Here is a 24,957-nt window from a genome sequence, read left to right as displayed (position 1 = left end):
GGGTGATTATTATACAAGGTGAATATTTAAATTTTTAAAAATGTACTCCAGTAAAAGTCACATTGCCATAATCCCTCTCAAAATATTCCCCGTCACTTGAATACACTTATCCCACCCTTCTTGTCACTTTCTGAAGCACTCCTGGAGCCCTCTCATGAGTGCCTTTAGGAGGTGTGATCCAAACTACGGTGAATGCTTCTGCTGAGCACCGTCCAAAGGAAAGGCAGCTCATAAAAACATGATGCTGTATGCTCATCCACCGTAGTCACTGAATCTGGTACCGTGAAACTGCCGGCCCTTTCCCAAAGTGGAAATGACCATGAAAGGAAAACATTTTGAATCAATTCAGGGAACCAAGGAAGCCATGACCATGTTACTAAAGATTCTTCTAAAAGAGGACTTCCAGAACTGCTTCAGAAATTAACAAGAGTGATGCAATAGGTATGTTCAAAGAGAGGAGAATTTTGAGGAGGATTCATGGCAATTCCTCCTTTTATTGGAATAATTTTTTAAAAATTTAAACATTCTAATCATACCTCCTGTCTCTCTTTTGTCCATAAGACAGAGTTGAACCTCGTTACTAGGAACCGAACATCCCAGCTTCTGTCTCGGTTTCCGGCACCCTGGATCCACTGGACCCAGATGTGTCCTGCTCCCCATTCCGGGGTCACCTCCCACGTGCGGCCCCATCTGTGGGAACCGTGCCCGCCCTTGTCCTGCCCTTCAGCTCAGCTGCCTTCAAACCCAAACCCGGTTCACACTGCCTCCTTTACAGCGCTTCCCCTGGTCGCCCGCACAGGAGGCAGACAGCTCCTGCATCCAGTCCTCTGCAGCCTCAGCGCACACAGGGGAAACCAAGACCAGGAAGTGAGTCCTGCAGAAGCCAGGGCCTCACGGCTCCCACTCAGAGCCACTGTTTGCAGCAGTGCCTGGCACACTTGAGGCGCTCAGTGAAGTTGCTTCCAGAAATAGGTGGATAATTCACTGAAGGAAGGTAGAGCTCTATTGGCCTTCATCTTTCCAATGACTTGTGGTGTAGCAACACCTACTGCTCCTCTGCAACTTTGTACATTGCAGAACATATGCAAAGCCCTCTGCATGAGTCATCAGATTTTACATCTCACTACAGGAGGAACTGAGGCTGAGACATCTTAATGTCTACTCCTCCTCGTAGTTAAGACTCACAGCCCCATCAAATCTCAGGCAGGAATGGAGATGCTCAGAATGGTTCCTAGGTGCATGGGTAGGAATGTGACACTGGGCCAGGCTTGGGAAGGAGGGTATGCTGAGCAATAAGAAGACCCATGGGTGGTGAGCCCTGACCTGAAGCCACCCATGTCCATGTTCAAGTTCAGGGCAGGTAAAGGTTCTCTGCACACAGCTCAGGACAGCTAAGGAGCTGCATCCACAGATTCTACAAACTCTTTCCAAAACAACTGGCAGCAACATATCCCATTCCCCAGATCACACATTAATAACTCTGCTGCATGTCCCCTGCAGTGGGAACGGTTCTGCTAAGCAAGCGTAGGTGCTCAGGAGCTCCCTTGGAAAAGGTGCAATGTTTTGCTTGTTTAGCCACCCTCAAGAGAGAGGTATGGAAGGCCCCAGGCCTGATGCTTGGCCTGAAAGTGACATCATTTCTCAGGAGGGGCAGGTGAGGGCTATCTCCCCTCTCCCCTGTCCTCTTTCCCTTTCCTTCTCCCTCCCTACTTCACCCTCATCAGATTCTCCAGCTCTGCTTCTCTTATTTTCAACTCAACAACTCACCTGGGCAGTCACTCCATGTCAACAACCGGAGGTCTCATTTCTTTAATGAATGTAAAATTTTCACAATACGGATATATTTAAATAATCTGTTGGACATTTTTTTCCAATCATTTGAAAAATGTTTATTCCAAATGTCACAGTTTTGCCCTGACATTCTCCTACACACCTGATATATACAGACACACATATGTGTACACAAAACATGTAATATATGTGTATAGCACATAGCCATCTATGCATCTATACATCTGTATGCAGAGGGGAAAATGCAGTCTTCTGTTCCCATTTGCACTTCTCATATTCAGAGATTTCGTTTTCCATCTTTCTATGGGCTATCAGCTGGTTATGTTTCTTCATGAGTAATATTCTTATTCATGTCTATTTTCCTGTGTTTTTTTGGTTTGGAATAGTTATATTTTCATAATGATTTATTTATTTATTTTTCATTAAGTGGTGTGGTACATTTTAGATATACAATACAGTTACATTCATCATTGGGTACTTGTACCTTTACATGATGTATCTTGGTTCTTATTTTTTCCCCATTCCCCTGCCCGCCCTTCACCTCCTCCACCCTTCCCTATTTAAAAAGACTTTGTTTCCATTTTTTCCTTTTCTCATGTTTTTTCTTTTCCCTTCTTTCCTTTCCCCTACCCCTTCCACGACCCCTACTCCTTTAGATCTTTTCTTCCTATTTCGCAATATCAATTATACATTTTGATCCTTATTTCCGTTTTTAGTTTTTCACAACACAGAAACTATTCGGTATTCACACGTGTGTCCTGTATATTTCACTTAAGAGTATGGCCTCAATTCATGCTGATTTTTAAAGAGGCTGTTCATAATGTTGCAAATACATTCTGGAGGCTCCTACTGGATACTGAAAGTCACACACGTGTTTTACATCAGGAATATCTGCATATTAGGATTCTTTGCAAGGCAATGATCCGTGCACGGCCATTGCTTCCAGGGAGAGCTTCTGCGGGGCCACGTGTTCCGGCGGGCTCGTCCACTCTCCAGAGCCGGTAATTTCCCGCGATCTTGTCAGTTCTCGCGAGAGCCTACGCGGCGGCAAAGTACCCTCTGCAGGGTGGCCTGCACCTGGCGGTTGCGCAGGCAGTAGACGACCGGGCTGCACGCGGGCGTGACCGCCGTGTAGAGAAGCGACAGCACCTTGTTGAGGTCAGCGGGGTGGCCTCGGCCCGGCCGGGAGTCCACGAAGAGCACCGCGGAGTAGAAGACGCCCATGACGGCCAGGTGCGAGGCGCAGGCGGCCAGGGCCCTGCGCGCCGCGGCGGCCGAGGGCAGGCGCAGCACGGCGACCGCGATGGCTGCGTAGGCGGCCAGGGCGGCCAGCAGCGACCCGCCCACCACGGCCCCGGCCGCCAGGGCGTCGGCCAGCTTCGCCCCAGCCGCAGGCCCGCAGGCCCCGCCGCGCAGGACCCCGGCGTCGCAGAAGAAGTGGTTGAGGACGCCCGGCCCGCAGCGGGTGAGGCGGGCGACGCACGCGGTCCGGGCCGCCGACACCCCCAGCCCCCCCAGCCACGAGCCCGCGGCCAGGCCCCGGCAGACCGGGGGCCGCATGCGCAGTGGATAGTGCAGCGGGAGGCAGACGGCCACGTAGCGGTCGTAGGCCATGGAGGCCAGCAGCGTGCACTTGGTACCGATGAGGGCCAGGAAAAGAAAGAGCTGCGCCATGCAGGCAGGAAAGGACACGCGGCAAACACCCGCCCTCAGCCCCGCGAGCAGCGTGGGCATGGTCACCGACACGTAGCACAGCTCCAGACCGCTGAGGTTGCCCAGGAAGAAGTACATGGGCTTGCGGAGCTCGCAACGGCTGCAGGTGAGGTAGATGATGAGCGTGTTCTCCAGGAGGATCAGCAGGTAGAGGGCCAGGAATGCAGCGAAGAGGACGTCTCTGGTGCGTGGCCTGGCGGACAGACCCAGGAGGATAAAGTCCTGGTTGCCAGATCTGTTAGTGAATTCCAGAGACCACTCCATCTAAGCGAAGGAAGAAGTTGTTTTGTAGAGAACGTCATCCATATGGACATCTAAGGGTTGAAAAGGAAGAGCATGTATGGTTGGATACCTATGGGGCCTGGATAAGTTTGCTCTGGGCCACTACGCCACTACTGTCAGCAAGGACAGCAACGTGCAGAGAGGAAATTGTAAAACCAATTATGGAAAACTTTGACCTCTGCTTACCACAGCTGCATTTTATGCAAGACATTCAGGCTTTATGAGTCTCAGTTACTATGTAAAATGGAGGTGAATCTATCCTCATGAAATCCTTAGTTTTTACGAATATTAAACACGACAGTAGATGAGAAGGTGCCTTATAAAGCAAGGGGTAATGGTTACTATCTTACTTTTACTTTAAGTGTTTTTTTCTAGGTTGGATTTCTTTATTTTTCAAAAATTTCCCAATATCCTGGAGGTCATGTGCACTATTTTAAATAAAAGAAGACTCAGCAATTCTCTTGGTCTCGGTGTACCTCTCTTAATTGGGTTAGATACTGAAGGAAATTTGCCAGTGATTATTAAAAAAATGTATCAGCAGTGAGTTTTTCTAAAACAACCAGTAAGAGATTTTCTCTTTTTTTGGTACAAGGGATTGAACTCGGGACCTTGTGCTTGCAAGGCAGGCGGTGGAACCACTGAGCTAAATCACTGGCCCAGAGATTTTTCTCTCTGATTATTTGTAAAGGCAATTCATTCCAGAAAGATAATACAGCTCTTATTAAAGGAAAGAAACTATGAATACATACAGTGAACATTTACGTGCTGGGTTTTCAAAGCACATAGAAATCAGTTTATTTTCACTACCCTACACAAATTAGCACTATGCATACATGACTGTAATGGAGCTGACAGGCAGTAAATTCTTCAGATAGATGGAGCTGTAGAAATAGGATCCTTTGCCATTAACACGGGATACAACTTGAAACACGGAGAGTAGAGTGTTTGGGCTTTCCTCTGGCTTACCAGTTGCATTCAGTGGCAAATATTTTGTTGATAAACACTAGGAACCATGTGTCAGAAAAGAACAGTGACATTTTGAAATTTAGTATATGTGCCGCTGAAGCAAGCACAGACATTTTGAAATTTATATTCCATGTAGGGATAGAGGAGGAAAATAAAAGGACAAATATAAGCATGAGAACATTTTGGAGGATGAATGCTAAAGAAAGCAAAATAGGAGTGTGGTTGGCCAGTTCTGAAGAAGGCTATTTTAGGATAGAAAGTCAGAGAGTGCTTGTTGCAGCTCATTCTTGGTAAAGAATAGCTGAACTCAGCTGGAGGAAGAGTATTGCAGCTGGGTCAGGAAAGAGGCAAAACAACAATAAAAGACAACCAGAGTCAGGAAGGAACCTAGCCTCTGAGGAAAATAAAGCAAGTGGATCAAGGATACAGCAGTAGGAGGAAGGAGAGGATATCAGGTTTCTTCTCATCCATGTATTGAGCAAAATCTGCTGCCCTGGAACCACACCCCCACACCGGTGCATTCTATGTTACTAAGGTGTTTGAGACAGTTAAACATCTTCCATGAAAATTAACTTCCACATGTAAACAATAAAAGCAAAGGAATGGAATAAAGTCCAGAAACGCACTAACACGTGCTTTCAGACTTACGACGTAACATGCATTGCAGATCAGTGGGAAAGACAATGGAGTTTTTGGTAAATTGTTCATGGATAACTGGCCACGTTGGAAAATAAAAAGAAATTGAGAACCTGTATCTCACTACATAACAAAAAAGGCATTTTCCAATGAACTAAAAATGTAAGTAGGAAATGAAATATTTCTAAAATAAAGAAATTATACAAAGTATATCTTTATGACCTTGGGCACATAGAAAACAATAATGATAAAGGAACATATAAGTTGAACCTTAACCATTTTAATGTTTAAAAATTGTAATCATTCAGAGTCACAAGCCTAGAAAATATTTGAAAAGCATGTAAGTGGCAATGGGTCTCTATGTAGAATTATACAAAGAATTTGATTAATTGATATGGAAAATGATTTTTTCAGTAAAAAAATGGAGGAAGGCATAAATGTGTGCTTTGCCAAAGAATAATAAAGCATGTAAATAGGAACCAAGAAAATAGAAATTAAAACCAAGTGAGATACTATTTCACACCTATACAGTTGTCACTATATATATATATTCTGTAAACATCAGAATATATTAAGAATTTCCTACAGTGTTTCTGGGAGTCTAAATTGAATGGTCTCTTAAGAAATAAGGCATTATCCAGTAAATTTTAACATACGACTAGCAGAAATTCTACCTTCAAGCCTATGTTCAGAGTAATGTTAATGGCAGCACTATTTTACTATCAAGAAGAAAGAAAAAAAAAGGGCCAGGTATTTAGCTCAGTGGTGCCGCCGCCTGCCTCGCAAGCGCAAGGTCCCAAGTTCGATCTCCGGTACCCAAAAAAAAAAGAAAAGAAAAAACAAAAAAAACCTGTGAACATTGCAAGTGTCTGGTAGTACAATTAAGTAAATTTTGATCCATTCATATAATAGATAATATTTTGTAGATGAATGAATCATATCTAACATCAGTGATCAACCTCAGAAACAAAGAACTAAAGAGTAACAAAAGAGAAAGTTTATGCAAATAGTATGGTTTCATTTATGTAAAACTGCAAAAATTTCTCCAAAAGTTTTTAGAAATATGGAGCACAATGCTTCATTTTCAGAAGGGCACAGTGAAGGTCACAGTTTGTGCGTGCGTCCTTTTCAGGCCAGCTTCTGCACTGGTTGGGTGCATGTGCTTGGCTCTGATCAGTCTCCTGGCTGGCCATGCTGACCGGCCACCGACCGGGTCTGTACAAAGGCGGCACTGTTCTGTACTGGAACAATTTCCTGACAGTTCCCTTCTGTGGACTCCCTGCACAGCTAGACTCCTTCCCTCCGCTGACCTGGTTTGTCCTTGGCCCTTTCTCTGCCCCTATTTCCCTCATATCTAACCCTGTGACCGACTTTCCTTTTCCGTCATAGCTTTTCTGTGCTATTTTGCCTCTCTCATAATATCAGATGCCCTAGAATGCCCCTGATTAATCCACTGATGAATGGTGTGTGCTTTAAAATTCACTGATCTATTTGGGAATAATTCAAAGATGTTTAAGCCAATTGTACAAACACTTGTTACACCTGAGTTGTGTCTAGATTCCAACAGATGTTTGTGATGGACATGAATCCCTCCCCCAGGAGTTCGTGACAGCAACTTGCTGACTGTGTGGCTGTAAAATTCTTAACCGCTCTAATCCTGAATTATTTGTTACTTAAGAAGAAAGCATCTGTTTCGGGAGTAAAGGCAGGATGTAATCATAATTTTCATTTATTGCTTGTGTACTATTACTGGCTGGTGTAGATGTGGCGTATTATTGCAGAGTGGTGCTCAAACATTTTTTTACCACGGCTCAAGATAAATATATTTTCCACTGTGAATGCATCACTATCACAAACACACACCAATTATATAATGAAATAGGTCTAACATAATACTTCCCTTACTTTATCTAAGTCATTCTGATATCTCCTTTCAAATTTTGATCTGTCATTTTTAGAGCTAGTGTTGACCAGTTGGTTTCGTGAATCTCAGTTTGAAATGTACTGTCATCAGATTGAGAACAGAACTATTACATCTGATGTAATTGCTTCTAGCCCAGCTTTGTCTACAACTGATTTGTGACCCGAGACCAGGGGTGTGATCTTGTAAGCACCACATCTTCACCTCCAGTTTGGAGATGACCCTGACATCTTACAGCTGTCACGCAATCGATTTCAGTGAGGTCTGGCCCCCAAGCCCTGTCCAGCATCCACAGACATCTTATAGGGGAAAGAACATTTTTGTATTCTTTTTCTTCCCCCAAATTAAGTGATCTTATTTTCTTACCTCTCAGGTGAGACAGTTCTTGCTTTTCCTTTGTGAAGATTCTGGGGACCAGAAAGATTCAGCTTCTGCCCCTGGACTTAGGTGAAAAGTCCAATGACTTGACTAATTAACAGACTTCTCTCCATGCAGACATGCTGAAAGCAGTTGCCATACGCCCTCCACAACCAGTTCTCTGCAGCCTCTCCTCATTCCTCCCTGTGTTCTCTGTGTGGCCAAGATAGTTCTGTTCTTCCACCCAGTTGCAAGTGGAAGGGCAGCTTAAATCCAAGAGCTTGACCTCAGAGAGCTGTACTAATCTCTGTGGATTTAGAGAAAAGATTCAAGTGCAAACATCATGAAAGTGTAATGAGGCTTGGAAGGTGGCCCAAAGGTAATATTGGTTCCAAATCAACTGTAATGCACTTTGAAATTCCTAAATAGGTGCTACAACTTTTGTTGGATAGCGACATCAGAAAGCTGCATGAGACTTAATTCCTGCCATTCTTACTCCCAGAGTAATGAGGGATACTGAGCATGAAGCAGACATCTCTAACATCTTATGGCATCTTATAAGTAACATGTTAGTGTCGGAGGGATGGAGGACCTGAATTTGGAAACACTTGTGGGAGGGATTATGAGTTCAGCCTTTTTGAAGTGTTCCAAAGTCATCTCTGTTTAATGTAAGTATAAAAAAAATAACAGGTCAGAATTTTACCAGCTCAAAGAAATTAAAGCAGCGGGCATGGTGGTGCACATCTGTGGTCCCAGCACTGGGAGGCTGAGGCCGGACTGAAAGTTGGAGCCCAGCCTGGACAACTTAATGACTGGGGAGACGCTGTCTTAAAAAGATAAGGGCTAGGAATGTAGCTTACTGCAAAGGCCCTAGGCTCAATCCCCAGTGCCCAGTACCCCCCCTTCACACAGACACACACACACACAGACACACACACACACCACACGTGCGCGCACGCTGTGCTTTGCCCTCGTCACAACAATGTCCACGGTGATCTGTCTGCCAAGAGCGTTCTCCCCTCCGCCCCCCATGAAATCTAACTCACCCTTCAAGGTCAATCCCACCTCCTCATGAAGCACTCATTCACCCTTTCCCTTTCCAGACACCCACGTGACCCTTCCCCACTCTGAGAGCAATCTGTTGGCAGGGAAGGGGCCTGGGGCTCAGCGGGTACCCAGTAAGGAGATTGAACTTCTGGATTCTGCGCCAAGTTGCATAAGTGGCCTGGTGATTTGGAGGAATTTGATTTCCTGATCTGCCCTTCAAGAGTTGTATGACCTTGGCTGCCATCTGTAAAATGACGGTGATGTGTATCTGCAAGTCTTATCCTGTTCATGTACAGAGACACCTGTTGTGATTCTAGTACCTATTATGTGCCCAGTAAGTGGTAGCTATGGCTACTATTAACAGCCGGGAAGTGGAGGCCCACAGACTTTCCAAAGATGGTATGAAAAGTAACTCGAAATATGTCCAGGTCTAGCATAGTAAGGATGCAGGCCAGGCAGTCAATGAATATTCACTCTTTCCCCTTTAAATCTAAAAATGCTTAGCTCCTGATAGAGATCCAGCTTTTATTACTTTGTATTATAAATGTTTACTTTTCTCTCTCATCACTGGATGATGAATTTACTCAGAGCAGACCTGTGTCATATTTATTTATTTATTCGCTTATGTGTTCTGGGGGGTTGAACCCAGGGCCTTCACACTGAGGTACACGACCAATCCTTTTCTAATTTTTAAAACTTTGAGACAGGGTCTTCTTGCTAAGTCACTAGCTGCCCAGGCTGGCTTGAGCTTGTGATCTTCCAATGGTTGTGGAGGATGCAGGAAGAATCCAGAATGGGGATGTCCTGAAGTCGGGTCCCCTTGTATTTACCAAGTCCCTTACTAATGCTATTACTAATTTTTTTTGTTTCAAACACCGATGCAGATATCCTGGCACAACTACCTTGGTCACTTATAGTGATATATCTATAAAACATATTGAGGAAAGTAGAATGGGTTGATATACTGAATTGTTCACGAAAAGAAGTGTTGGTGAAGTGAGTAACCACTGTAAATCATTTAGACAGTGTCTCCAGGGAAATGTGTGGCCACTATTTCCAGGGAATGTAAAGTGGTACATAATGGGAGGTGGTAGACTGACAGACTTGCAGTGGACACAGAGCAGGATGGACTGATAAACTTCTGCTAAACAAGGCCACTACAATTTCAGCACCATTGTTCTCATAGCATCAGCCAGGTTTCCAGCACAACACAAAACATTCAGATGTGTGGACAAAGACAGCTGTACCACATGTTTGCTGTGGCATCATTTGAAATACAAATAAACTGCAAGTAATTGATATGAACACAAAGAGAAGAGGATGAATGCGCTGTGGGCTCCATGTCATGGGATCCGCCATCTGCTTGGCTGTGGACACATCGCTAAGAGACGGTGCTTCGTGGCACCATGTGGCCTGGAAGTGAGCCATGCCAGTGTGCGGTGCCAGTTGTGTGGGAAGAAGATGGAGTTAGCTGGTGCAATTCCCTGGCTCCCCTGAGCTGTGTTCAGAGGGCCCCGTAAATTTTGTCTCACATACTCATCAATCAGCACTGCCACCCTCCCCGCTGAGGACAAAGAAGCAGAAGTTCAGAGAGGTGCATTAGGTGGCTCAAAGTCACACAGGTGGCAGCTCCCAGCTGCTGCTTCCTCACTGCCCACCTGACCTCATGCTCCTTGTGGCCCTGGACTCCTTAGCTAGGAGTAGGAACAGGGCTCTGCTCCCCATGTCTGTCATCAAAATACTCGGTACACTGAAGCTTCCTTTCTGTTTCTCATCCACGGTGCATTTAAAAGACGTGGCAGAGAGGCGACAGGAGGTTGGGTCCCAGGGTGGCAAGAGCAGGACTCAGCAATCTCTGGGTATCTTTCCTCCTCCCGGGCACCAGGCCTCCAGGGTGGTGAGGAGCCCCGACCCAGCCTGGCATTATGCTCTAAATGCTGGTGTCCCCTTTAGCATGACACTCAGCTCCTCTCAGAGTCCCAGCGGGACAGTCCCAGGTGGACATGGGTGGCTTCAGGTCAGTGCTTACCACCCATGGGTCTTCTTATTGCCCAGCATACCCTCCTTCCCAATCCTGGGCCAGGGTTGGAGGTGGTGGTGGTGACGTGTGTGTGTGTGTGTGTGTGTGTGTGTGTGTGTGTGTGTGAAGGGCGATGCTCTCCTCTCATCCTCCTGTCACATTCCTACCCATGCACCTAGGAACCATTCTGAGCATCTCCATTCCTGCCTGAGATTTGATGGGGCTGTGAGTCTTAACTACGAGGAGGAGTAGACATTAAGATGTCTCAGCCTCAGTTCCTCCTGTAGTGAGATGTAAAATCTGATGACTCATGCAGAGGGCTTTGCATATGTTCTGCAATGTACAAAGTTGCAGAGGAGCAGTAGGTGTTGCTACACCACAAGTCATTGGAAAGATGAAGGCCAATAGAGCTCTACCTTCCTTCAGTGAATTATCCACCTATTTCTGGAAGCAACTTCACTGAGTGCCTCAAGTGTGCCAGGCACTGCTGCAAACAGTGGCTCTGAGTGGGAGCCGTGAGGCCCTGGCTTCTGCAGGACTCACTTCCTGGTCTTGGTTTCCCCTGTGTGCGCTGAGGCTGCAGAGGACTGGATGCAGGAGCTGTCTGCCTCCTGTGCGGGTGACCAGGGGAAGCGCTGTAAAGGAGACAGTGTGAACCAGGTTTGGGTTTGAAGGCAGCTGAGCTGAAGGGCAGGACAAGGGCGGGCACGGTTCCCACAGATGGGGCCGCACGTGGGAGGTGACCCCGGAATGGGGAGCAGGACACATCTGGGTCCAGTGGATCCAGGGTGCCGGAAACCGAGACAGAAGCTGGGATGTTCGGTTCCTAGTTAAGGAGATTTAGCTCAATCTTATGACAAAAGACATTAGATCATTTTTCTTATTACAAAATAATTTTATTACAAAGCATTATACGCTTAACACAGGTTGTTGACACAGACAACAGAATGAAAAGCAAAGCCACGCCTCCCAAGATCTTCCATATCATGACAACCTTCATTACCATTTTATGTCATTGATTTCCCAATCCTTTCCTATGTACAGACACACATTGCATGTAAAAATTAACACACCATTATGCTACCATATGTGTGGCTCTTTTTTAACTTGACTTTTTCATATCACAGTGCACAACTGACCTCTTCCCTGGCGGGAAGCAGTCATGACACTGCTGCGTGTGTGCTGGGGTCAGCTGTAATTGGCCCTGCAGTGTCAAGCAAAGGTTTCTTCCAAAGGGTTTTCAATAAAAGAACATAAAATCTTTTTCAGTTAATCTTAAATTGTTTGCTGTGCAAAAATTCTTACAATTATATTCTGAGTCAGAGTTCATGCACACTCACATATGAGGTGCACTTCCCTAAATTACCCTACAGAAACACTGAACTAATTTTGGTTAATAACTTTTTTTTTTGGTACCAGGAATTGAACTCAGGACCTTGCACTTTCGAGGCAGGCAGCAGAACCACTGAGCTAAATCCCCGGCTCTGGTTAATAACTTTTATTATTACTGAAATTTACCAAAAAACTCATTCTCTTTGGATTGTTTTTGTTCTTTAGAAAACTTTTATGGAAAAATATGTAGATATTTACAATTTTTGTTTAAATGTTTCTCACTCAAAAATTATTCAAATTTTACTGTAAACTTACATTTAATTTATGAATGTATTATGTTCTTATACCAATATATGGAGATGCTATTACTTCTTTTTTAAATCACTTCATATTTCACAGTTCGGAGGTACAAGAATTTATTCAATCCCTATCATTGAGGAATATTCACATTCTTTCGGGTTTTCACTTAAAGCAATGCTGCAGTAAACATTCTTATATATATGTTTTATACACTCATAGTTTAATTTCCTTATGAGATTTCAGCAAAAGTGGAGATGCTGGGTCAAAGTGCAAGTACAATTTAAAATTTTTAATATTTGCTCTGACTTTGGTGTCCAAGAAGTTTCTAACAGTTTATGTTACCACCAGCAATACATGAGAGGACCCTCTCTCCTTAGCTCTCTCTAGGTGGTAACAATCATTTCGATTTTCCCCAGTGTGGTATAGTTGTGGTGTGACTCATTGTAGTTAGAAATTTCTGCTAGTACTAGTGAAGATTTTAGGGTCACTGGTCATCTGCATTGTTTTATCTATAATTTGTTCACTTACAACTCCTCCCATCTGTCCTAAAATACACATCATATATGACTTGAAAGCACATCTTAAAAGGGTGGTATTGACTGCTTTAGAAAATAGTTCGGCAGTTCCTTAAAAATGTAATCATAGAGTTAACATATAACCTAGCATATATTCTTCACCTGGACTTAATTCTACACCTGGACTTAAACACAAGAGAACTAGAAATGTATATGCATTAAAATTATAAATGAGTGTTCACAGCAACATTAATTCATAACAGCCCAAAGTGGAAACTATCAGTTCCTGAGTGAGTAAATAAGATGTACTATATCCATACAATGGAACATTATTTGGTCATTAGAAGAAATGATAGTGCCACAATATGTATGAACCTCAAACTATTATGCTAGGTAAAAGGAGAAAGTCCTAAGAAGCTGCACACTGTATGTCTGATTCTATTTCTATACAATCTCCAGAACAGGCAAATCTATAGAGATAGGAAATAGATTAGTAGTGTCTTAGGGCTTGAGATATGGGTGACATTGAAAGTGACTTCTATTTTGTACAGATCTCTCTTGGGAATAATGAAATTGCTCTGGAAGTGGATAAAGATGATGACTGTGCCACTTTGTGCACATACTAAAAACCACTGAGCCTCAGTCAGCTAAGCTGGTCAAGCTCAGGACCACTGCAGGGTTCTCCTGAAAGCTGCCTGGACCTCCCTGTTCCGCAGGCAGTAGATGAACGGGTTGCACATGGGTGTGACCACCGTGTAGATGACCGACAGCACCTTGTTGAGGTCCATGGCTTCTATGCGGCTGGGGCGGGCATAGATGAAGATAGTGACTGAGTAGAAGATGCCCACCACCACCAGGTGGGAGGCACAGGTGGAGAAGGCTTTGTGGCGGGCAGCAGCTGAGGGCATGCAGAGCACTGCTCTACCAATGGCCACATAGGAGGCCATGGCCACAAGAAGAGAGCCCCAGAGGATGACAATGGCTGAGATGAAGTCCACCAGCTCCGTGAGGGCCACGTGGGTGCAGGACAGGTTGAGCAGAGGGGAGACATCACAGAAGAACTGATTGAGGACATTGGGGCCACAGTAGGACAGGCTGGCGATGCATGTGGTCTTGGCCACAGAGACCACCAGCCCACCCAGCCAGGAGGACAGGGCCAGGCCCAGGCAGACCTGGGGCCGCATGAGCAGCGGGTAGTGCAGTGGGCGGCAGATGGCCACGTAGCGGTCATAAGCCATGGAGGCCAGGAGGGTGCACTCTGTGCAGATCAGGGAGATGAAGATGGAGAGCTGGGTCATGCAGGCTGTGAAAGGGACATAGAAGGGCCCCGTCCACAGCCCTGCAAGCAGCGTGGGCATGGTCACCGACACGTAGCACATCTCCAGGCTGCTGAGGTTGCCCAGGAAGAAGTACATGGGCTTGCGGAGCTCACTGTGACTGCAGATGAGGTAGATGATGAGCGTGTTCTCCAGGAGGGTGAGCAGGTAGAGGGCCAGGAAGAAGGCGAAGAGGGCTTCCCTGCCACTCAGGCTGGTGGACAGGCCCAGGAGGACGAACTGCTGCACCCTGGTCATGTTGGCTGGCGCCGGGGACGTCTCCATCTAAGAACCAAAGATACCTACAAAATAATTTTGAATCTCTCTATGCATCTTTTCCCATATAAATCCAAAGCATTTCTCACTTGGATCAATGAATAACTTTACATAGAGTCTATCTGCTCTGGACCTCCCCTATATAATCCTCCAGGTAGCAGTTAGTGGGAACTTTAAGTTCATGAGATCATACAGGTTCATGCCTCTGCTTAAAATGCTTCAAATCCCCCTTGCTCCTAGAACAGATAGCAAGTGCCCCATGTGGCCCTTCCAGCCAGTGACCTGGTCCCTCCTGGTTCACTCCCCATGCTTCCTCTTCCCCACCTTCTGCAGCCCCATGGACTCTTTCACCGCCCCCCCAAATATCCCAAGGTCCTTCCAGCACCAGAGAATCCCCATGTGAGTTCTCTTCTCTCTGAAACACTGTCTTCCCATTCCTGTTTCTGCCATTTCTAGAAATTCTTGGGATCCTTGTCAGCAATTTCAAGGTCTTGTCCTCAGATGTGCCTGTCTTATTCTCTATTTCTGTACCCCACTACTTCCTGCCAAAGGGATTCTCTTTACTTGAAATTACTTGCATCCCGGTCCAGTTGTTCATTGTCTCTGCAGCTGGGTTGTAAGTCCCCTGAGGGTGGAAAGTCTGAATCATTCAGGATTCTATGCCCCACATTTCACAAAGGAGCATTGGTCCTGGTACATTAAATGTGTTCAGCAGAAGTGTGTACTGCATGGCCGATCAAAGTGGAATTTGCAGACTTTGCTCCTCTGAGGAGGCACCAAAAAAAATTATAGGGCATTGGCTTGAAGCACTGGGACTCCTCCAAGGTGACCTTGAACTTCAACTCATGGTTGTTGAATGTAAGGGACACAATGTGAAAACAATACTGGATTTGGCTTAAAACATTCTGCCTTGTCTGCCTATTAAAATCTCTAGCATGTAGTTGGATTGGGCAAGCCTCGATTTTCTCCTCCATAAAATGGGAAGGATGATATTGGTTCCATAAGATGCTGTGAAGATTGCATAAGGAAATGAAAGAGAAAGTTCTATACAACGGCTATTACTTTTTATATACTTGGATCAGTTCTTTTCTAGGTGGCCCTCAAAAAACTACCCGGAAAAAAAGCTACAGGGAACTTTAGTAGTTCTGCACACCTTGGAGTAGAAAAGCCTTTTTATCTCTCTTATTTAAGTTTGATTCACTTACTGATTTTTTTATGTTTAATGTGAATTTTACTACCATTAGAGAAGAGAATTAGCTATGGTGATTTGCTAGAAAATTGTTCTTTTTAGTAGCTTTATTGAGTGACTGTATCACGTTTTATTTGCCAGGCTCATCTTGATGGATATTGGATTTTTCCCATCACCTGATCCTATCCACAATGCCATGTATCTCATCTTTGCACGTTTCCATGCGCTCTTGAGATCACACCCACAAGAGCCCATTCTAGAAGCACTGTGATCCCACCCATGTGTATGCTCGTTTGAACTTCTGAAAGAGTGAGATTTACACTCCCAGAAGTTGTCTGTCAACTATTAGAAATGTACGGCAATGCCAGTTTCCCTATATCTCTATATTTCCCTATACCCATCATGTGCATCATTACTTTCTGATCTTTGCAACCTTGATAAGCAATAAAGATATACATTGGTGGTTTTCAATGTGTACTTGTTTTACTATGATATAAACAATGTCCTCATATGTTTAAAATTAATTTGCATTTCCTTTTACCCAAACTGTTTGCTCCTGTGCCTTGTCCATTTCATTTCCTGGATTGAATCTTTTTATTAATTTTTTACTGTAAATATTTTAATATGAAGAACTGGGATCCAAAAGGCTAAGCTTTTGCTGAAGACCATGCAGTGTGGAAGTGCTGAAGCGGTACTGCACCCAGAGGCTGCCTGGGAACAATGACAGAGGCATATGGTTCCAGAGAATGCGTTGGGGTCCACCAACATTACCAGACTCACTGAGATGTCTCACCCTGGAGGAAAGAAGGTATGGGACTAATAATTAATTGGGGAAATCTCAAATTTTATTCATGGGCTATTAGATTGTTGATGACTCTTTCTTTCTTTCTTTCTTTCTTTCTTTCTCTTTTTTTGGTACTGGGAATTGAACTCAGGGCCTCCAACTTACCAGGCAGGCACTGTGCCACTGAGCTACATCCCCAGACCTACATTGTTGACGTTGGAAGTGTCTTGGTAACTATCTATTCTAATTCACTGAGAACATAAGTGAAGAAAATGAGGAACAAGACAAAATCTTTTCCCATCAAGATCCTCCCCAGCCTTTATCCTCCATTGCTTTGTGAGTTTCTGTCTCCTCTATCTTTAAAATTATCTCTTGGTTCTGACCCCCATGGAATTTCTCTGTGCAGATATCCTATGTGCAACACTAACAAGCCAGTTCATTCAACATTTCTGATTCACTATTTCTTCATATACACCATGAGGATGACCACAATTTATCTGATGGAGCCTTTTGAGAGTCCTTCACAAAACTAGAGATTCTAGGAAGGAAGTTCCTTATTCAAGCCACAAAGTGATTGTCGGTACTGTTAGCATCAACTTGTATTTGTTAACATTGGAGCTGTTGGTTTTGAAATTATTAAAGGACTCATCATATTATCAAAAAGTAGGATATGTACTACTAATGTAGGATGACTTTAGGTGGCAGGTAGACATGATATTGATTCACCAAATGTGATTGCTATCTTTTGCAAATTCTTTTCTGATCATAGTTATTATATCAAGAAAAAAATCTCATATTGGTACTAATGTGCTTTAGTTTCACACTGACACTTTCTAAACTTTCCTCTTAAGAAATAGGGAGGCACCTCTACTCTTTTTAGCAGTTTGAGTTGTAGAGCTAGAACTAGGACACTTTGCCATTGTTTTATTCTGTCAGATTTTGCTTCTATGGTCACCTTGCATTTGTGGGAAGTGGTACTGACTTTTTTCCTCTCTAGAAAGGAATATAATTTCCCCTTAATATAATTTGTGTAAGGAAAATAAATTGTTTAAAGAAAAATGTTAAGTAAACAACAGCCCACATTGCCTAGAGGTATAGCAGGAATTTGGAAAATGACCATTGAGTGTTTGGAGCTTAGGAAATTCTGGGCCGGTGCTCCTTAATATTGCAGATAAAATGAATGATAAATCAATGCCTTTAGTTGCTGACAGAGCTGCAGAGAGCTCTGTATTGAGCCCAGGCTCAACCACAGATGCATGTGCAGCAGGGTGCAGCTTTCCCAAGCCCTGAAACGAGCAACCTGCTTTGGCTCTAAGGTGGTTCACACCCAGAGAGTCACCCTTGAACTTCTCTTCTGCAGTCTCCTCTATGCCCAGCAGCTGTACTGGTCCCAAATAAAGACCATGTTGATGTTTGTTCTGTCCTCGCCTGTCTTCTGCCTTCAATGGGTGTTTTTTAAAAAGTGAAACAGACACATCACTGAAACCTGGACTTACCAGTTCTACCTGAGAGTCATTGGAGCAGATCTCTTCACTTCTCTGAGCCCTAGTTGGTTCAAAAATAACTGCAGATTCTGGGTGCTGAAATAAACATTGGACCCAAAATAATTTTCATTTTTGGAATTTAGTAAATGCCAATTATTGTGTGATTTATACCCACCACAGCACTGACAGATAAGTATCAGTGCCCCCATTTTAAAGACGTAGAAATGAAGGACTAAAGAGTTGAGTTTTCCCCCCAATCCCTCATCAATAAATAGTAAAACACAGATTCAGCTCCCTGGGTCTGGTTGGGTTCCTAATCCCTAATTTTCTTCCTTCTGTCTTGGAACATTTTAATGAAAATTAATTATTTTAGGAAAACATGTTGGCCAAAGAGGAAAAGAAAACTCTTCTCCCACTTTAGGAATGAAATTATAGGGCCAGAAAGCTATTGGAAAGCACTAAGCTTGACGTCCTCACTTTGTGAAGGTGGAAGCAAATTATCTACATGGAAGGCAGCATTGCTGCTGCTACGACAGTGAGCTGCCCCAGATGCAGATGTGAAGCAGCTGCAGCACTGTCCGCAGCTAAGATGCTATAGGTAGGGTCCTATCTCATTGTCCCGGTGAACTTGAACGGTTAGCTTCCTTAGCCCCATTTTCCCAATGCAGAATGAGAGACTCAGAAAATAGAAAGTATTAATTTGTTCAAGGTCCCTCCACAAATTATGGAGCTGGGACTCCAGTTTGGTTACAGATGAAGATTTACATCATGGAGTCATATTCATCTCCTACTTTATTTCTCTGGATCTCAACGCGCATGATTATGGATCTAACTTCACAGAAAATGCTTAATGCTCAAATAAGTCTGTTTCCTTTGATCTGATAAAGAATGGAGCTGTCCCACGTCCTGATTCTCATCTGCGGTAGAGCCTCCTACCCTGAGCTGTCCTTGTTGCTAAAACGGCTTCCAGGAGACCCTCGCTTCGTGTCGCTGTCCTTGGTCCTGAAATCACCCCAGGCGCCCTGGCTTAGGAGAGAGCTGGCCTGGTTCTGAAGCTCCATCTCGAGCTTGTTCGTGAGTCTTGGTCCCCAAACCACCCAGCAGCCGCACCCGGCAGGCTCCCTGGGCCTGTCCTTGGTCCTGAATATGACCTCGGCCAAGCAGCTTTAGCCTTGGCTGGCTAGACTCTCCTTGATTCTAAGGAACCCCTCAGTGTCCTGAGACTTCCTCTCCCCTACCAGGGCTCTTCCATGCTCTGCTTACTCCCCATTTCTCCTTCTGTTTTCAAAGCTTCTCTTCGACTCTGCTCCGTCTCCTTTGTTAACGAGGACTCTCATGGCTCAGACTGCTCAGCTTGCCATGTTGCACACCAAGAGGGAACTTTTATGCTCTGTGATGTAAGAACAAATAAAGTCAATTTCAAAAGTCACTCTTGTAACTCTTCTAACCAGAATCAATACCCAAGGTCAGTTTGGTATTGTGGTTTCCCCCTGTAAACTTCCCCTGGCATCCTCAGTGCCCCATGCACTATGAATGCAAAGCAGGACTGTGGGGATGTAGCCTTGGTCTACCACAGGGGCTTCCGACCTGAAGCTTCCTTATCAGCTAAATGCTGAACCTGTCTGACTGCCAGGAGCCTCTTCAGGGGAAGAATGGATGTAATCATCTTCATTACAAATTAAATGATGCCTGCACCATTAAATAAGCACACATAGAGTTGACTCTGAATATTAGAACATTCTTCATAGCTGTGAAATTTTGAGCAACTTACATGTCCTCATAGATCCTGTGTTTCCTTATATCCAAACTGGGGGTTATTTAGTATTTATTTCATATGGTTGCCATGTACCCAATTTAAATCACATGGCAAACAATAAATATAATTGTTATTAAATAATGTGCCACTGAGCATAGATATTATCATTATGATATGCACATTTTAATTAATCCAGTGAATTAAGCATTGCTGGCTGCATTTTGCAGGCGAGACAATAAAGTTCAGGGAGGTGAGGAAGCTTGACAAAGTTCATATAGCTGGCAAGTAATCCAATAATCAGATCTGAGTCTATTGATTCTGAGGCTAATGATCATTCCTCTGGAATTTGATGCCTGTGAAAAAAGTTGCATGTATTTGAATCCACTTCATGAAGCTCCTTTTTGCCTAACCTCTAAACTAGATTTCAATTCTGCATGTCAGTTTAAGAGGTAGTCATGTAAACAACAAACAACACAGCAGGGTAGAGGTCAGAGGAAAGAGCAGTCACTTTCAGAAGAAAGGACTGGAAAACCTCAGTAGGACCAGATATTCAAATTGGGCCTTGAGGAAGTAGCAGGGTTCTGAACGTTAAAATGTGCACAGAGTCATGGGCACACCAAAGACATCAAGATGTGCTCACCGCTCAGCCAGAGTCACTCAGCTACTTGGAAATGTAGAGCCAGATTTTTAGTCCCCCATCCAGGTTTTCCTTTCAATCATCCCTGCAAGAAAGCTTGGTATTGTAGAGAAATTCAGACTTTATAATCACATGGACCTGGACTCGAGTTCCAGATGATCCAATGCTTAATTGTATGAAAACAAGTCTTCCTTAACAGTTTCTCCATCTTCTAAATAAGAAGGGTGTCTAGCTGTACCGCAGGATCATGGGAAGAGCTGATGGGCATAATGCAGGGAAAGCACTCAGCAAGGGCCTGGCAGAGCCCGTTGCTGTCGGTACTCTCCTTACTCCTCACCTTGGCCCATCAACCATGACCCCTCCAGTCTTCTTACCTGGATAGCTCAAGCAAGCTATGAATGGACGCTGGTCTTCTTTCTTCCTTGGGGTCTCTCGCTAGCAACTCGGTGGCCTCCCTGACCAATCCAGGACAGGATTTTCAGGAATGGAGCCAGAGTCCAGCAGTCAGAAAACCAGGGATCACCTTCATTTCATGGCAGCCTCACAGAGTGTCATCTGTGCAGACCGTGGGTCTTCCCTGGCCTTTCTCACTCCTCCACCTCCACCTACTCTGAACTAGGTGTCTCCTGGGCACTGCCAGGTGGCTCCACCCTCAGCTAGTAGGCAGCAGTGAGGCCAGTTTACACCAAAGCCAAGGATCTCTGAGGCTGCCTCTAATCTCTGTGGAATTAAAGAACAAATAGGGGAAGACTTCTGAATCTTACTGAGCTTGAGGGAGGAGTGGAAGGCACTCATATTTGGAGTCCACCTTCAAGTCATTGAGAAGCATGTGCTGATGCCCCACTGCATGGTAGAAGGTGTTACATGTGCTGGGAACATAAAAATAATACAGACATTGCCGCTGCTTCCAAGGACTGCAGTAAAGGCAGATAAGGAAGTAGAACAAGGTTAGAGATGGAGGACACTGACAGGCTGGACCAGTTGGGGGTTTATCTGAGACTTTCTGGAGGACGTGGTAACCAAGCCGAATGTCTGAGAGTCCTTCACCTACAACAGTTCAGTAAACATTCCCTATGTATAGACACCGACTAAGTCACATGTAAGATTTCACAATAAACACTGTCCTCCCGGGCTTCTTGGGAATCCAAGAGTTCTTTGTGTGGCATTACAGGCCCCTCACCGTGGCACCCGAGACGTGACTGCTGCCTCTCTTGCCGTACTCTCCCCTGGCCCTGCTCCAGACGTCTGCCACATCAGGAGCCCGCACATCCCCTCTCACGTGCCTCCACCTTGGCTCGTTCGGATCTCTGCTGGGACCATCCACCCCTGCCCATCTCCTGAGGAGTCAGACTTACCCTGGAGGCTGAGTTATCCAAAAACACTGTTGTTATCACCATTACTACTGGTGCTGACCTCCCTCCTTTTCTTTCTGGATTTAAAAAAAAATGTGGTAAAATACACATAATATGAAATGTATAATCCTTGTCATTTTAAACGTACAGTTCAGTGACATGAAATACACTCATACCATTCTGCAACAACACTATTCATCTCTAGAATCCTTTTCCTCATGCAAACTGGAAGATCTATACACAGGGTGCCCATTTCCCCACCCCTCGGTTCCTGGCGACCACCGTTCTGCTTTATGAATCTATGACTATGACTCCTCTAGGTCATTCATGTATTTTTCTTTTGTGACTTTCTTTCACTCAGATTAATATCTAAGGTTTACCCATGTATAGGATGTGTAGGGATTTTCTTCCTTTCTATGGAGAAATAGCATTCTATCACTATTGCTTATTCTATTCTGTGTCTATTACATTCTCTTTATCCATTCAATTGTCTATGAACACTTGAGCTTCTTCTACCTTCTGGACACTTTGAATAATGCTGCTATGACATGGGGTTTACAAATGTCTTACTGAGACTTTGTTTCCAGTTCTTGTATGACTCCAATCCCCTTTTGTTCAGTGCTGCCTGAGGCCAGTTGGGCATTTTGGATTAGAAGTCATTAGGGTTGAACCAGACCCAGTTGGGCCCATGGACAAGAGAATATCTTCCAGTACCTGGTGGAGCCCGATGATGGGATCTGCGATGGCTGTGTCTGTCCATGGAGGCTCAGCTCAGCAATTTGCCCAAGGAAATGGGGTCACACAAGTGAGTCAACTAACCATGACAGGAAGGGGCCTTCTGAACACTGGCTATGGCAATACGTTTGTGTGAAAATCTTTCTCCTACAACTCTGTCTTTTGTGCTAAATTTAGCTGCAATGTTCATGCTTTAGTACTTGAGCACTTGACATGTTTTCTGATCATCTAAAAATGAAGGGTGTGGGTTTATTGATGATTAACTGAACATTTAGGGTAACACAACACAGATAAACTTGGACATCCCAGTGACGGTGCTGGGACCCGGCGTCTCCATGTCGTGAATCTTTGTGCCTCTCCATGGGTTTTAGTCCAGATGTTGTCCTTCCAGGAGGCTCTCAGGAGATGTGGACTTGTGTCACACCAAGGTCAAACACAGCTATTGGGCCCATCTAGTCCCAGTAGGACCAGCACGAATCTTGGGGTTGACTTGGACAAGCTTGAATACTGTGCCAAGAAAAGAAAAAAAAATCACTCTGAAGATAAATACAATAAGTGACTCCAGGACAGTCTCAACTTCCAACCGCACTGGTTGCCATGTGAGCAATGTCCCCTGCAGAAAACCCTTGCGGAGTTGTTGGGCAAGAAAGGGACCTGGGCAGTGGGATTCCATCACCCCCAGTGTCTCCACCCACCTGTGGGGGCCACTGTACAATGCTTGGTGCACTGGAAGGAACCCTCAGGCCTCCCAATGGGACAAAGCCCAGGCAAGCATAGGTGAGTACCCACTCACTTGTCATTCATTCTTTCAGCAAACATTTATTGAGTGACTGCTACTTAGGAGGTATGAAGAAAGTTGAAATTTTTTTAAACTACAGTAAAAGACATATTGCTATTAATCCCCTCCAAAACATGCCCCTTCCCTTTACAAGGAGTCACCACAGCTATGATGAATGCTGCTGCAGAGAGCCCTCCAATGGAAAGGCAGCTCCCCAGAATGTCATGATGCGTCCTCACCCACCTTACTCACCAGATCTGGCACAGCATGGCTCTGCTCTTCCCCAAAGTCCAAATGACCATGGGAGGTAAATGCTGCTACTTGAGCTGCCCCATTATCTGAACAACTTGCACCTCTTTGGCTCTGGCTCTGAGGCCCTGGGCAAGACTCCCAAGTCATGCCAGCCAGGACCCCTTACCTCGGGGACCCCGTGATTTCCACCCAGTGCCCCACCCTCTCCTCACCTCTAAGCCCCCAGCTGCCCACATGGCCTTTGGAACTGACCCTGGTTCTGTACCAGAGTCTCCTTTCCCTGTTGTGATGGTTTCTGCCTTTATCACTAGCCAGGCCTTTGTGTGAGTTTTGTTTGTCTGTTTGTTTTTTCAGTACTGGGGATTGAACCTAGGGCCTTACCACTGAGCTACACCCCCAGCCCTTTTTCTAAATGTTATACGTGGTGTAGCTGCATTGCCCAGGTTGGGCTCAAACTTGCAATCCTCCTAGCTCACAGTTTGTAGAGGTTTCAGTCCATAACTGGCTGGCTCAAAGGCAGGGTGGCCTGGCAGAGGAGAAACAGTTCATGGAGGACAGAAGGTACCAAAGCAACAAGGGACCTTAGCAGTGTCTTTCTGCCCCTTTTGTCTTATCTATACCACTGGGATTAGGGCAGTGCCAAGCCAGTCAATGGACTGATTTAGCCATCCCTCACCCTTAACCCCAGCATGACAAACTCTAGATCCAGCCACCTCTGAAAAAGCCCTATGACCACGTGAGGCTGTGGAAGGACAGCTAGACGGCCATAACACACATCTGGACATTTTCTATTAGTTTTAGTTCTACTCCTCTCTATTTCATTTTTTAAAGTTGGGTTGAAACTCTAAATCAGTGGTTCTCAACGAGAGATGATTTTAGCCCCATGAGATACTTTGGAGTATGTGGTGACCTTTGTGTTTGCTACAACTGGGAAGTCACTGGCACCCAGGGAATGAAGAATGGACTGCTGTTGGAAACCCGTAACACAGAATGCCCACATCAGCAGCCCCACCCCAGGGTCGGCAGAACCGAGGTGGAGAAGCCTTGATCTAAGCTGGTTTTAGGATCCGCTAGTGATTTAGAATCCACTCGTGAGCCATGACCTACAGTTTGGAAAGCCGAACACCAGGTAGAGGGAGGGATGAGGCCTGTAAGTGGGGAGGTGTGACACGGTGACAGGGAGTCAGAGCCTGAAAGGTCGGACACGAGTGGACCCAGCCCTGCAAGGTCTGACGCAGGGAAGCTCCACCCCTCGAAGCCTGCTCCCTTCCCCATAAAGAGGTGACCCCGAGTTCCTCTCCCCACAAGGACTTCATGGAATAATTATAGCATCGCACCCAGCAGGGTGTCTCACAGCTGAAGAGACCCTGCACGGTCTTCCAGAGATGACTGTGCTGCTCTCAGGAATGGCAGCCACAGTGGGTGATTTGTGTTTTCTTTATGCTCAGTGCAGGGAGAAGTTGTTTGAGAGTGGAAGCAATTTGGGCTGAAAAAAATACTGTACAGCAGCTTCAAAGG

General features: G+C 45.0%; 2 protein-coding genes across 2 annotated transcripts; both read right to left on the bottom strand.

Moving 5' to 3' along the window:
• Window positions 1–2,088: 2,088 nt before the first annotated feature.
• On the bottom strand, window positions 2,089–3,817 carry LOC101717067 (olfactory receptor 6Z7-like). The gene has a single exon (XM_004867160.4). The coding sequence runs from the start codon at window positions 3,766–3,768 to the stop codon at window positions 2,812–2,814; it is 957 nt and encodes a 318-aa protein (XP_004867217.2). The 5' UTR covers window positions 3,769–3,817; the 3' UTR covers window positions 2,089–2,811.
• An 8,663-nt stretch (window positions 3,818–12,480) lies between these two features.
• Window positions 12,481–14,481, bottom strand: LOC101717413 (olfactory receptor 6Z7-like). The gene has a single exon (XM_087201085.1). It carries the CDS (start codon window positions 14,479–14,481, stop codon window positions 13,543–13,545), a length of 939 nt encoding a protein of 312 aa, XP_087057211.1. The 3' UTR covers window positions 12,481–13,542.
• Window positions 14,482–24,957: the final 10,476 nt, after the last annotated feature.

This window comes from Heterocephalus glaber, unplaced genomic scaffold, assembly GCF_053883595.1.
Source record: "Heterocephalus glaber isolate CG9 unplaced genomic scaffold, H.glaber_assembly_v1.0 deba00001745, whole genome shotgun sequence".
Lineage (NCBI taxonomy): Eukaryota > Metazoa > Chordata > Mammalia > Rodentia > Bathyergidae > Heterocephalus > Heterocephalus glaber.
Note: the sequence above shows the minus strand (reverse complement) of the source record. Positions and strands in the feature narration are given on the sequence as shown.